This window comes from Columba livia, chromosome W, assembly GCF_036013475.1.
Source record: "Columba livia isolate bColLiv1 breed racing homer chromosome W, bColLiv1.pat.W.v2, whole genome shotgun sequence".
NCBI classification, from domain to species: Eukaryota; Metazoa; Chordata; class Aves; order Columbiformes; family Columbidae; genus Columba; species Columba livia.
In genome coordinates, this window is record NC_088641.1 from 19662705 (window position 1) to 19676969 (window position 14265).

A 14265-nucleotide genomic window follows, 5' to 3' on the forward strand; every position below is an offset into this window, starting at 1 on the left:
AGCACAACTGGTCTTACTCTTAAAGACTGAGGCAAAGAAAGCATTTAGCACCTCAGCCTTTCCCTCATCCTCTGTTACTATGTTTCCCTCTGTATCAAACAAAGGATGGAGATTCTCCTTAGCCTTCCTTTGTCAGGAGGGTCTCAGTCTCTTTGTCCATGGCTGACATCTGAAGAGGACCCTGTCTGTTCTGCCTGCAGTCCTAGTCCTGGTTCCAGTCCATGCATCCCAGAATCCATTTCCTGTTTACTGACCAGTCCAGTCCAGTACTTCCAGGTGCCTGCCCTTCAGCCTCCAGTGCAACGCTGCACTATACCAGGAAATTTAATATTGGTTTTGTATATTTTTCATTATTTTCTCTCATTATTAGTATAATTAGTAAAGCATTTTTAGCTTTACAACTTGCCTCTCTCCCTTTTCCTCCTATTCCCTTTCCTTAGTGGGGAGGGCAGGAGGGTTAACATAGCGCATCTGCAACAGTTTATTGTCGCCCTGCAATAAAGCAGCTAATGTCCCAATCGATGTACTATCACTGCAGAGCCATGAATAGCATCCAACAAGGAACTTCTTCAAAATACTAAGGGCAGAACAGGTTCATTCTGTTACCTGTCCGAGCCTTGAATGCATGTCAGTCACATGCATAAATTATTGGTTTAAATTTTATTTAGGAAATTAGAATAAGATGTGGTATTGGTCATCCTCAGCCCTTCAAAATAAAATTAAAGAAAACCTGGCAATGTATTTCTGAAGGAAATAACACTACCATAATATATAACATGTCCAGGTTCAACCTCCTGGCAGAACTATTCATTGTCATTAAAAATAAATGATAAAAACCTGTAGGAGGAAATACAGAGGTAAACAGATAATGAGAAAACAGATATTTACATTGTAGTTATTGTACTGTAAAATATTTTAATTGTAGATGAAAGTAGATGGCTATAAATAACATCCTGTCTTCAGTGTTTAACACGCAATCTCTTTAGTAAAGATGTTTCACACACAGTCAGGTTGAACTGAATCCCATTACTTCCACTTTGCAGTGATATAACTCAGAGCCGAATGCCAACCCATGCTTTTTCTTTTCACCACTCCCTCCAGATTTCTCTTCTATAGTCCTTCATGCAACAGCAGCAACAAGAAAAAGGAAACAGCTAACCTCATCCTGTGACACAGCTCTGCCACACATTAGCACCCCACCTCCCCCCCAGCAATGGTGCAGAACCTCTGCCACCCTCCTGGCCATTGTGGCAACTTACCAGGAAACTGAGGGGCAAAACTCATTTGCATGTATATTTAAAAAATGCACACATATTTGACCTAGATGAAAAAAAAAAAGCGCAAAATGACAAATAGAGAGTTCTCATTACGGAACACTACAGATATATTCAGATATAAAACCTCTGAGAAAGAAGAAAGGACAGAATGCTAAAAAGAAAGCTGACACCACTTGTCTAAAATAAACGTGCATGCATGCACTGGATATTGAAGAGAAGTTGCTAAATTAATGTATACTGTGATTAAGTTACAAAAGACATACCCATCACTAACCAGTTGACATGACCTTGTTTAGTCCCTTGTCTTTCAGTGAGATTTTCTAGCTACTGCTGCACAGGATAGTAGGCTTATCTTTATGAGTCATTTTTACCTTGTTAAAACGAGCTACTTTTCCTCAGATGAGGCCAGTTGAATGAAATATCTGTAAAAATCTTCACATTAATGTCCTGTCCTGTTAAGTGGGATTTTTTTAATGCCAAGGCAGAACTATAAATTAGACTTTTAAAAAAAAAAAAAATTATTTACTCACATTTCATCCCATTCTTAGTTTTAATTGTAAATAAACTGAACTCTCCCAGCAGTTTAAATTTTACTTTCCCTCTAGGTGCTGAAGCTTATTAAAGTATTTTGACTCTGAATGATTAGACTCTGACTCAAATGAGAATTCATATTCTGCACAGTAAGTGATCCATGGAAAAAATATGCCAACAGGGATCTTAAGCTCTTTATTTATGAGCAATGAAAAATATGGGAAATTGTTACAGACTAACAGGGAAAAAAATTAGAAATATCATTAGTCCCAAAACAGCGAAAAGTGATGTAAATTAATTTTTTCAGAGTGAACTCTGCTTTCAAATGTATTTCTCTTAGCACATTAACACTTTAACAATGACAGCCTACAGGTCTACTATTAGGTACTTAATATGTTAAAATATGTAATGAAAGCAGAAATAGAGGAAGTTACTGAAAACATCTTCTGTAAAGACATTCAAGCACTCTTCCCAGCTCTATGTTGGTGAATCATTCACAGAATCACAGTATGTTAGGGATTGGAAGGGACCTCAAAAGATCATCTAGTCCAATCCCCCTGCCAGAGCAGGAACACTTAGATGAGGCTACACAGGAACAGGTCCAGGCAGATTTTGAATGTCTCCAGAGAAGGAGATTTCACAACCCCCCTGGGCAGCCTGTTCCAGTGTTCTGTCACCCTCACTGAGAAGAAGTTTCTTCTGATATTTAACTGACCCTCTTGTGTTCCAGTTTGCACCCATTGCCCCTTGTCTTATCATTGGTTATCACCAAGAAGAGTCTGGCTCCATCCTCGTGACACTCACCCTTTACATATTTATAAACATTAATAAGGTCACCCCTCAGTCTCCTCTTCTCCAAGCTAAAGAGACCCAGCTCCCTCAGCCTTTCCTTCTAAGGGAGATGCTCCACTCCCTTAATCATCTTTGTGGCTCTGTGCTGGACTCTCTCCAGTAGTTCCCTGTCCTTCTTGAACTGAGGGGCCCAGAACTGGACACAATATTCCAGATGCAGTCTGCGGTCTCACCAGGATAGAGAGGGAGGAGAACTTCTCTCGACCTACTAACCAGCCCCTTCTAACACACCCCAGGATGCCATTGGCCTTCTTGGCCACAAGGGCACAGTGCTGGCTCATGGTCATCCTGATGTCCACCAGGACCCCCAGGTCCCTTTCCCCTACACTGCTCTCCAACAGGTCATTCCACAACTTATACTGGTACCTGGGGTTGTTCTTATCCAGATGCAAGACTCTACATTTGCCCTAGTTATATTTCATTAAGTTTTTCCCCACCCAGCTCTCCAGCCTGTCCAGGTCTCTGGACGGCAGCACAGCCTTCTGGCGTATCAGCCACTCCTCCCAGTTTTGTGTCATCAGCAAACTTGCTGACAGTGCACTCTATTCCCTTATCCAAGTCATTGATTAATATATTCAATAGTATTGGTCCCAGTACCGACCCTTGAGGCACTCCACTAGCTACAGGCCTCCAACTAGACTCTGTCCCATTGACCACAACTCTCTGGCTTCTTTCCTTCAGCCAGTTCACAGTCCACCTCAGTACCCAATGGTCCAGATCACACTTCCTCTGTTTAGCTGTGAGGATGCCATGGGAGATGGTGTCAAATGATTTACTGAAATCAAGATAGACCACATCCACTGCTCTGCCATCATCTATCCACTTCGTTATGTCCTCATGTGAAAAATGCAGTTGTGAATCGTGCTAAGATGTTTAATGTTTACAGGTATAACCAAATGAGGCACGGACTCTGAACTTGGAAAAGGGAAAGGTGGTTAAGTTCTATGTAAAAAGTTATGAAACTTGTTTAGGAAGTTATATTGATAGAGCGAACTAACATTTTAAGGGTTAAGCAACTATATAATAAGGGCCTACTAACAAGCTAACATTTTAAACCACATAATTAATATCTAGTTTAGAGCTGTATGTAACTAATTGTGCTAAAAAAAACAAAGCAGGACTTCATTAAATGCCGAGATAAGAAGTTTTACAGCACCAGCTGCAACCTTGAGGAGACAAGATAGCCAAGATTTACAGCAAATAGGAGGCACCAGTCTGGTTCCAGTCGGTTTGGTAGCTTGGATTCCAGCCAGTTCCTTCTAATGAGCCAAAGGTAAAAAGTCCACTGTGTCGAAGCTGAAGGAGCCTTCATCCAAAGACCCCTAAAGACCCTTCCTCAAATTCACCAAGTGACATTGCGCAGGCGCAATAGGGGAGGGTCAAGGAGGGGAATATATAAATGGTTATCTGAGACTAATTTTAATAAAAAGCGGGGAAGGTCATGAATATGTATAGGTGTTCCTGGGTCATTATGAATATGTAATACCATACTGTATTTAAGCACACTTCTTATTGTTAAAAGTGTGCGTGTTGGGCGGAGTGAATCCCCCTCGCACCCAGCGCTGTTTTGCTTATGCTCTAATGAACACGTGTTTAAGGAATACAAGAAATTGGATTAAATGTTGTTTACCCATAGAAAAAGCATAAGTTATTTATTTCACTCATAAAAGGCTATGAGGCTGGTTAAGTATGACTTCCTCTTGGTGAAGCCATGTTGACTGCCCCTAATGACCCTCTTATCCTTGATATGCCTTGTGATGGCACCAAGGATAAGTTGTTCCATCACCTTTCCAAGGATGGAGGTGAGGCTGACCAGTCTACAGTTACCTGAGTCCTCCTTCTTGCCCTTTTTGAAGACTGGAGCGACATTTGCTTTCCTCCACTCCTCAGGCACCTCTCCCATATCCCAAGACTTAGCAAAGATGATGGAGAGTGGCCTTGCAACGAGCTCAGACAGCTCCCTCAGCACCCGTGGGTGCATCCCATCCGGACCCATGGATTTATGGATGTCTAGATTGCTTAATTGCTCCTTAACCCAGTCCTCATCAACCAAGGCAAACTCCTCCATTGTCCTGACTTCCTCTGGGGCCTCAGGGGTACGGGGCTCCTCAGGACAGCCTCCGGCAGGGTAGACAGAGACAAAGAAGGCATTCAGTAATTCTGCCTTCTCTGTATCTTCTGTCACCAGGGCACCCACCCCATTCATCAGTGGACCTACATTGCCTCTAGTGTTAATTTTATCTGCCATGTATTTGAAGAAGCTCTTTCCGTTGTCCTTGACCCCTCTTGCAAGGTTTAATTCTAAGGAGGCCTTAGCTTTCCTAGTTGCCTCCCTACATCCTCTGACAACAGCCTTATATTTTTCCCAAGTGGCCAGCCTCTCCTTCCATGATCTGTAAACTTTCCTCTTCCACTTGAGTTTACCCAGTAGTTCCCTGTTTAACCAAGCAGGTCTGCTGGCTCCGTTCCCTGACTTCCTACATATCAGGATGCTCTGCATACATTTAAAACTGCTAAGCAATGCACAGTAATACTGAGACCACTATGTGGTGTGGGAGTTCAGCACTTCTGAAAACTAGGCCATTCATTTAAGTGCCTAAAACCCCTTTTTTCTCCCGGAAAGGTAGACGTTCACAATTTGAAAGTATTGTTCATAGTATCAGTACAGTATGCAGCTGAACAAGGATAGCCCGTCACTTCACCAGACTGGAAAGAGATTTCGACATGTCCTTAATATCCCTAGAGTATATAATTTTTACAAGATGCACTGATGGGGACTGGGTTTATTTCAGACACTGCTGATTTTCTAACAGCAAGGCAAGAAAGATGTGTCAAAAAGAAGATCATCAAAAAAAGGTGATGTCAGTGAGACTGTGAGTGGAATGGCATTGATTTTGCTTTACACAAAAGCTCAACATTGTTTATTTTGTTAAAAGTACCCAAGGCTGTATTCAACATTACTTCATCTGCAAAATCTTTAATGAAGAAATTAAAAGCACAATGCTTTCCATGTTATATCTAAATTACATTCCTGCCTCATATCACAGATTTCTCTTCAAGGAAATGGTGCTGTCTTAGCAAAACTGTTAAGCCCTATTTGATAGGGAAGTTAAAATTGAAAGACAATGTACAATCTTCCAGGTATTCTGAAACAGAAATAAACAGAGGGCTAAGTACAAGCTCTGTATCTAGTTTTCATCCCTATCTTACTGTAGTAAAAGTAGGTTTTAGGAATGTAATTACATACTTAATAACCTGAACACAATTAAGCACTGCCATCAGCAACAGAAGATAACCTGTACTTGCACCAGTCTTTCCTAAGCCCTGTAAAAAATGATTCCAGCTAAACTAAAACCATTCAGAGCAATGGATTCCATAAAAATTGTTTTCTCCTCTTTTTAAGTCATACTTTCATGGACACTTTCATCTTATGTAAGCTAGCACTGTTTCTAAAGGGAACGGTTCAACCTTCTCTTTGCAAACCTTGCACGGCCAGTAAACACATTACTATGCAATGAACCAGACAGAGGAGCTAGGTTAAAACTATCCAAAAAGGCTGGTTTTAAACTTTTTCATTTTGGAAAGAAAAAATGAAAATGTTCAGGAAAATGTTCCATTTTGATATTTTCAGATGGACACATTTTTATGTTTCACTTTTAAAAATGTTTTCAATTCTCTCACTCCTTTTTTGCTACAGTATATATAAACTGAACATCAAATTTCAAATAACAAAACACACATCAATTAGCCTGAAACAATTTTTCTTCACCATTTCTGTGTATTGAAGACTTTCAGTGTTATCAGAGTGACATCAGAATTTCTAAATTATTCACCAAATGGAATCTCTAATGTAAGCAGAGTTTTATTAAATTCATGTAAGAAGCAATAGGGCATACCACTAAAGAGGAAAAAAACATTATCTGTATGTATTTATCATCAAGTGGTTCAAACACCTGGTGGACATAACGCACTAGGACTTCAGACAGTGGTTTTCGTCTCTAAATGTAGAAAACCACAAGCAGTTTAATTACCCCTTCAGTGGCACAGCTCCCAAACTGTGAAATATGTCACTGCTACAGTGAGGTGGGAATTAATTAATCAATCATTTTACATGAGATTTTCTGATTAAGTACTATGTATATAACCCCTTGAATAAAAACCAGCCAAATATTCAAAATAAAAACAGTGTAAGTTAACTATTTGTCTTTATTTTAAGCAAATGTAAACAATTACTTCAGACTAAAATTCAACTTTCCTTGCATCTGTAGAACTGCCATTATTATATTCATTGTGCTCATGTAGGGAAAGCAGAACACAAGAGTGAATTTTGCTGACAAAATAAATTTGTGTGTTTAGTTTTTACAGGTCTTATTTAGTTTCTTTACAATATGCTGCAGTATTAGATCTGTTCTCATGCACAGCTTTATTGTCACTGTCCCTCACTGCCAACGAGAGTTAAGTACATATTTGATTAAAGAGAACTTATATGATCCCCTTGTTTAGTCTCAGGAAAAAAAAAAAAAAAGGCAAGGAAAACACTAAAAAAAGGAAACATCTTTTTTTCAGGACAACCAAGCAGTGTTTTTATGTAAACCATGTCAAATTACATATAAAGCAAAATCAACTTCAGGACATCACACATATCTATTTGAAAGATGATGAATCAGCAGTTCTGTCTACAGGGTTTCTGGAAGAGCAATGTTTCATACGTGTTCACACTGTAATATCCTTTTTAGACCCTGCAGTAAAAAGCATAAAGAACCCAGCCATTTATGATATTCTGCCAGATGTAGTTAAAGAGTAAATCTTGCACAGTCACAGCACCTAAATGAACATCTCACTTTATAAGAAATCTATCATCCTACATATTGCTTTCTGACAATGAAATTAAAAATTATTAAATTGATAAACAATCTGCCCCATATTTAGTGCCCACATTATGCACAAAGATGTGCTTCACTAATAAATTTCTAATTACATCCTTCCCAAACCAGGAAGCATCTCTGCAGTATCAAACAACTCTAATATTTAGATGTGTGAACAGAGTGCATTTAAAAAAAAAAAAAAAGTACAGTCTGAACATGAAATACAGTCCAAAAGGGATAACTGAACTACATAGGTAAAGGATTACTTATGATAATTCACACAATACAAATATGTTTGTACTTAAAGAGATTCTTCTAACATTTCAAGAAAAGTCCTGCAAACGCAGAATCTCCTTGAAGCGTATTTATTCCCATCCAGTAATCATTTACACATATATTATTTACACAATATAATAGCTTAATATCACCTAAAGGTCAAATGTTGGAACAGGTCTATATAATGAATAAAAAAATAATAGTTCTCAGTTGTTCTCACTGGAACCTCTGTACCTGAACAAAAGCTAAAAGTCACGCCCTCAGTGTTTGGTTCAGAACTTTACTGTGAGAATACAAGTTAACTCCACTGAAGCTATGATAAATGTGCTCCAGATCAGACCTATCTATTTGGATTGATCTGCAGCATGGTTATGTACCACTTCAATATTTGAATAGTACTAACATAAGAAGGGTCTGTGAAATCGATCCAAGCAACAGGGAAAAATCAGATAGTCAGAAGTTGGCCCCAAGAAGAAAAATCTCACACAGATAAACTTATGAGTTTAAAGAAAAAACACAAATAAATCTTAGTTCCTCATTGTATCTGAAATAATACTGGTACACTGACTTCCATGGACTTACACTGATTTGCTAAGAATCTGGCTCTCAGTTTATAAATTAAGACCACTGTTAAATGGACTTAATGGGCACTAGGGGCAACTACAGTGTACAGAGGAAAACCCCCAGTGATGTTTAACTTGCTAGTATTGTAACCTTCCTTTATACAAGGGTAAGACAAAGAATCCTCCTTCTCAAATAGAAAACATATTGTCTTCTTTCAGAGGTCTCTACTCTTGTATCTAACCACTATGGCTAAAATAAAGCCATGCTACACACTGACCTAAAGGAATGTCTAAAGGAAATAAAGCATGAAAAAGACTTCATTCCAAGCATGGTTAGCGAATGCTAAAGTACTGTAATCTTCCTTATATGCCATTTCAACTCTTACTCATTTAAATATGTTTCTTGGTTTGAACATCCATCCAGTGAACATCCATCCCCTTTGCCCATTACTCAAAAGCCTGTGTTCCTGTTGGTTCGAAAAACAAAGTCATCAGGCTTAAATACCTGAAGTAATGGGACAAGGCCTGTCAGCTGATACTCAAGTCTATGATCACAAGCTAATAGATAGAGGTTTTGTCATTTAGGGACAATTCCTGAGTGCAACAGTAAAAAAATGGGGTCACTACTCAGGAAGTCCACGGATGCAGTAACGGAAGTAGGAAAAAAATCATGTCCAAATGCAAGGAAAAGATCTTTAGATAGCCTTGTGCTCTCCTAAATTGATACCACATACATGTCACTGTTGTTGACCCTCATAGAGCCTGTACTGGAGACCTACCTGAACACTGCACACAGTACAGCATAGCCGCTGCTCAGCAAGCACCTTCTCTAAGAAGAGACTGCTAACTCTTCTTCGATGTGAGAAAGAAAAGTTTGGCCCTTAATGGTCAAGGCTTAGAGTTTTCATTTTATGTACTTCACAAGAGAGCTCACTACCATAAACTTGACACTCAGTGCACTACTATTTATTAAGAATATTGTAAAACATCTTTCTAAACCAAAAGACAAACAAGCAGAGAACATGAAACCCTTTTCTCAAAGGATGCTTTTTAAATGTCCTTAAAATGTCAAAAGGAAAGTAAAATTTGAGTATGCTCTAAGTAACAACTCACTTTCACCAATTTCCCTAAGTCTAACTTTTATTTCTCATTTCAGTTTGAATTTTCAAGATCCTGAGACTAGTTTCCAATCAACAGTTTCCTTAAGCAAATGCTGACTCCAGATAAAATTCAAAGCTGCGGGATGTAAGGCCATCTTTCATCTCTCCTTGTAGAAGTGAAAATGTTTTGTTTCAACATTTATAAACCAGTTCGTTTTACATCAGTTATGCCTTCAGGCTTTTTACTATATTCAACTTGGAAAATGGAAACAATAGACAGATTTCACTTCCTGTTTTCTTGCTGCAATATTTGATTTAGAAAACAGTGCAAAGTAACTTTCAAATTTGATTGTTTTAATTACATGATAAATAGTATTTGTCAGATTATTTTTACTGTATCAAGCCTTTCAAAACTGTCTTTTAAAACAAGATCAAAACAAAACATATACTCAACCCCTAAATTAAAGAGTATACTACAAGCAACCTGAAAATACATCTGACTTTCAGCTACTGAACTATTCTACTCCACTAAAAATGACAGAAGTTGTCTTTTCCTTCAGCAGGAAGAGGCAGGGTGGTGAGGTAGGAAAGCATTTTTTCTGAGCAGTCTCACAGCCTGGAGACCATCTGGGAGCCTGATCCTGTAGCCAGACCCCAAAGCATGCACAGAGGAGAACCAATGGCTGTAGGAGCATTGCCTGCACTGAAAGGTTCGCTTGCAAAGAATACTTTAACCTGACACACCCCAGTAAAGAAAAAGAATCACCAAAGATATCAGATGAACTGTTTGAGAAAAAAGAGGGAAAAAAAAAGAGACATCTTGCCAAGTCTAATAAAATTCAGCTAAAAGATAAGAGGATGACCTAGCAACCTAGCATATACTATAAATACCATATTATGTAAAAGGTAACTTAGAGCCAGGGAAACAAAAAGGATGTGTGTTCAAGCTTTTGCATCTATTTCCTTTTGAAAACAGACAAACACAACAAATGGTGAAATATAATAAAAAATGTGTGCATGCACAATCTAGTTTATAAACAATACCTTGTAACCACTTAGAAATAATATTTAAACTGCTATACATTTTTTTAGCCTTAGAAGCTATACTGACATTTCACTTAATGTCTCAGTAGTTTAATGTGGTTAATTGCAGACAGTCTCACAACTGTCATGGCACTAAATATGGCTCTCAAATGAAAGAGAATAAGGTGCTGATGTGAAAATTGGCCTGTTTGTTACTAAAATCATAACTTCTATCAGTTTTTTAAGATGAATTAGCTTTATATTTCATATGTTGATGCATTTGCTGTGCTTCTGTTAAGTTTACATAGAGTAGAAATTGTACATATACACATCAATTTTAAAAAAGGGAAATCTGAAGGGCCACAGGGCAGCACTCAGAGGAACAACTAGGATCACCTTTCTGATCACCTCCCTCGACAGTTCCTCCTCAGTTTATGTTTGCGCGAAGGCAGATGATTTATTGACCCTCCTTGCAAAAGGAAAGGAAACAAAAAGGACTGACACGGTATTGAACCACTGCACCTCACTGCCAGCAGGAAATGAAGGGAGTCGTTACTGTAAAAAAAAGTACCTTTTGGAGCCTCCAATATAGGTGAAGGTAAAGGTGGAGTCTGAGTACCTGAAATCTGAAATACAACGAGCTTCGTTATTACAACTTGTCTTTATTTTGGCAGAAGTAGTTGAGGTTTTGCAGACCAGCGTTCTGCTACCGAAACGGGGTGTGGTGTGGGTCATAATGAATGAAAGAAAATGCAGCAACTCCCCCTCATCCTCTCGCAACAAGTGTCCGGTGCTATGGCAACGGCAGGGATTTCCATCGTCAGAAACAGCAACAGGCAGCCACAAGCCGGGCTCCTGCAACGATTTTTTGCACGGAAGGGGGGACGTTTACCGCTTGCCATGCCCCCAGCCCTGAAGCTAGCGTGGGGGGATAAAGGCATGCACCGAGGATGGCAGAAGCCCGGCCGCCCGGAAAATAGCCGCGTAGCATCCGCTGGACCAAAAAGCATCAGGGCTGCGCTCGGCTGGGCGCTCGCCCCAGCAGCTGCGGGCTGCGTCAGACAGCGGGGAGCACACACACTCGCACACAACCCGCCCGGTTTTGTGTGTGGCCACTGCCACGCTCCCTGACTCGGGGTGCCTCCTCCTTTCCCAGCCGGCGCCTGGTCTCATCTGCCCTCAAATACCCTCGGAAGGAGAGGAGGAAGAGGAAGAAGGGAGCTGAGAGCAGGCACAAGCCGGCTCGGCGGCGGCCCCTGGTCGCGGGGACGGCGGCGAAGGTCACGGGCACAGCCCGGGAAGCCGCGCCGCAACGGGAGCGGTGTCTGGGACAGGCGGGCGGCGGCAGCCTCCGCGTCGCCAACCCGGAGCCCGAGAGAGAAACTCACCTGCAAACAGGCAGTCCTTCTCCGCTTTGCACTTTTGGATCACAACGTTAATATCCTTCTGAATCCTCTCTTGTCTTGAACACATCCCCATTAAATAAATCCCAGGGTAAAAAAAAAAAAAATAAAAAGCAGCTTTTATTTCGACCCCACCCCCCGCACTGCCAGTTTTAATATTCAGTCCGAAAGACGGACCTTGGGGCTGGCGAGCAGGAGTCTCCCCGCGCCCCAGCGGGATCTGATCGGCCGGCTGGAGGACTGAGAAGGAAGGCGGCGGGAGCCGATATTGCATGCCCAGATGTGCCCACCGAGATGTGCCGCCGCTGCCGGCGAATGGCGATTTCCTCACAATAGATCCAGCGGATGGTGGTGGCGGCGAAACAGGTTCCCCCCGCCCCTCACGTCCTCTAGGTTTTGGGGGTTGGTTGACTGGTTTGGTCTTTTTTTGGAAAAAAAATAAAGGGGTGGGGGAAGCCGACCCGACCACTCACATCCCTGCCCCTCCCGCCAGTAGCGGCGATCGCCACTCAGCAGCAGCACGGAGAGCCGGTAGCTGCGCCCGCACCCGGTCCCTGGCGGGGCCGGCACAGCTGCAGCGACGCCGAGCCGCAGACCCTCCCCTCGCTCCCGACCCGGCACGTACGGCCCCCGCCGACTCCCCGGGCGGAGGCAGCGCGGAGGAAGGAAGAGCCGGATGCACAGAGCCTTGCGGGCAGCCCCGTGAGGCAGCGGCTCGATGGCTCCGGCTCCACTGCCGGCCCTCGCCTCCTCCCCCCGCCGCGGTCCCGGGCATAGGCTTTCGCCTCCTAACGAGCAACGGAGGAATGCAAATGGCAAGTGATCTAGGCAGCGGGGTGTCTCCCAAGCCAGCACCGGGGAGGAAGCGGGCAGCGCTGTGCTGCACAAAGCCGACGGAGACGGGACACGGGGGAGGGAGACATTTCCCGTACGGGCAGGGCCCCGCGGGGCTCGGCAAAGGGGCTCGCCCTTTATCCCAGGGACACGCCGTCTGGATCCCAGCGGGGCGGGCGCTGCGGGCGGCCCCCTGCGGCTCTACTCCTCCGCAGCTCCCCGGCCCCCTGCGGCTCTCCTTCGCAGCTCCCCTTCAGCCTGCGTCCGCGCCCTTCCACCCCCGCGGCGGGTGCGCTCCTACCCGCCGCTGAGAGTGGGCGTCGGCAAGCGGCACCCCGACTCCACCGTGGGCAGAGCTCCTTTGCCTGGCCCATCCCCGGGCAGGAAAATCGGGCAGCCCATGCTTACCAGAGTGCCATCCCCTGCCTGCCTCCGCGTCCGTCCTATAGATGAGGATGCGTGCCCACTGAAACAATAAAAATAGAATTAACGTGTTTATAATCCGTCTCTAACCACCGCGATTTTTAATCACACTCGTCTCCCGTCGGTCTTCAGCAAACCTGTCTTCTCAAACCTCAGGAGAGGACTCGGGCTGTCCGTACAATGCCTAGCAGTCAGCACTAATCCAGGCTAGAGGCTTTGGGTGCTAATGCAATACTAGTAATGACCGTAATATAACTGCCACGGAGGCATTCCAAAATGACTCCAAACAAATGTAAGCTTAAAACAAATTTAATTCGGAACAGAAACCAAAATCAAATGACAAATCAATGCAGGTGGGGGGTAATCCAAAATCAGTCAGCACTCCAGCAACATTTAATAAACTGCAGGTTCGATATACCATTTGGGAATATTATTACCATATGAGCACACAAGAATGATGATCCACAGTGTGCAGGCACTGACTCAGAAAAGAGGTCTTTCTCATTCAAGGGTACTCAGAGGAAATAATTGCTTGCTCGGGGCGGGGGGGGGGGGGCAACAAGGGCTCACTCAACAACATATCCAGGATAAATAATCACTCGCTAAGGAAAATCACTCTCAGTCCCAGGAAGTCTCATTAGACAGCGTGGCTGATCTAAGAGGAGGACTCCATTCACAGTCCTGCTGCTCCAAGAAGACCACTCAAAGGGATTCTCTGTCAGGGGCCCCCTGTCTGGTCAGATCTGGCTGTACTCATTATAGGCATGGTCCAGAAGCTTCTCGGGAAAATCCAGATAAGGTTGCAATAATTAAGATGATAATTAAAAGGGCAAGAAAGAGGACCCGGGTAATTATAGACCGGTCAGCCTCACCTCTGTCCCTGGGAAAGTAATGGAACAGCTTATCCTTGGTGCCATCTCAAGGCATATCAAGGATAAGAGGGTTATTACGGGCAGTCAGCATGGCTTTACAAAGGGTAACTCATGCTTGACCAACCTCATAGCCTTTTATGAGAATGTAACAAGGTGGATGGACGATAGCAGAGTGGTGGATGTGGTCTACCTTGACTTCAGTAAACCCTTTGACACAGTCTCCCACAGCATCCTCACAGTTAAGTT

At 42.7% G+C, this 14265-nt stretch overlaps 1 protein-coding gene across 1 annotated transcript in view; it reads right to left on the reverse strand.

The window, feature by feature from the left end:
- The window catches only part of LOC135577170 (protein mono-ADP-ribosyltransferase PARP8-like), a 231120-nt gene extending 218660 nt beyond the window's left edge, over nucleotides 1-12460 (reverse strand). Inside the window, exons 1-2 of the mRNA XM_065045010.1 lie at nucleotides 11876-12460; nucleotides 11059-11113 (exon numbers count right to left, since the gene is read on the reverse strand). Coding sequence (XP_064901082.1) covers nucleotides 11059-11113; nucleotides 11876-12164 — 344 coding nt within the window. The 5' untranslated portion in view covers nucleotides 12165-12460. The remainder of the gene's footprint in view (nucleotides 1-11058; nucleotides 11114-11875) is intronic.
- Between the last annotated feature and the right edge of the window lie 1805 nt (nucleotides 12461-14265).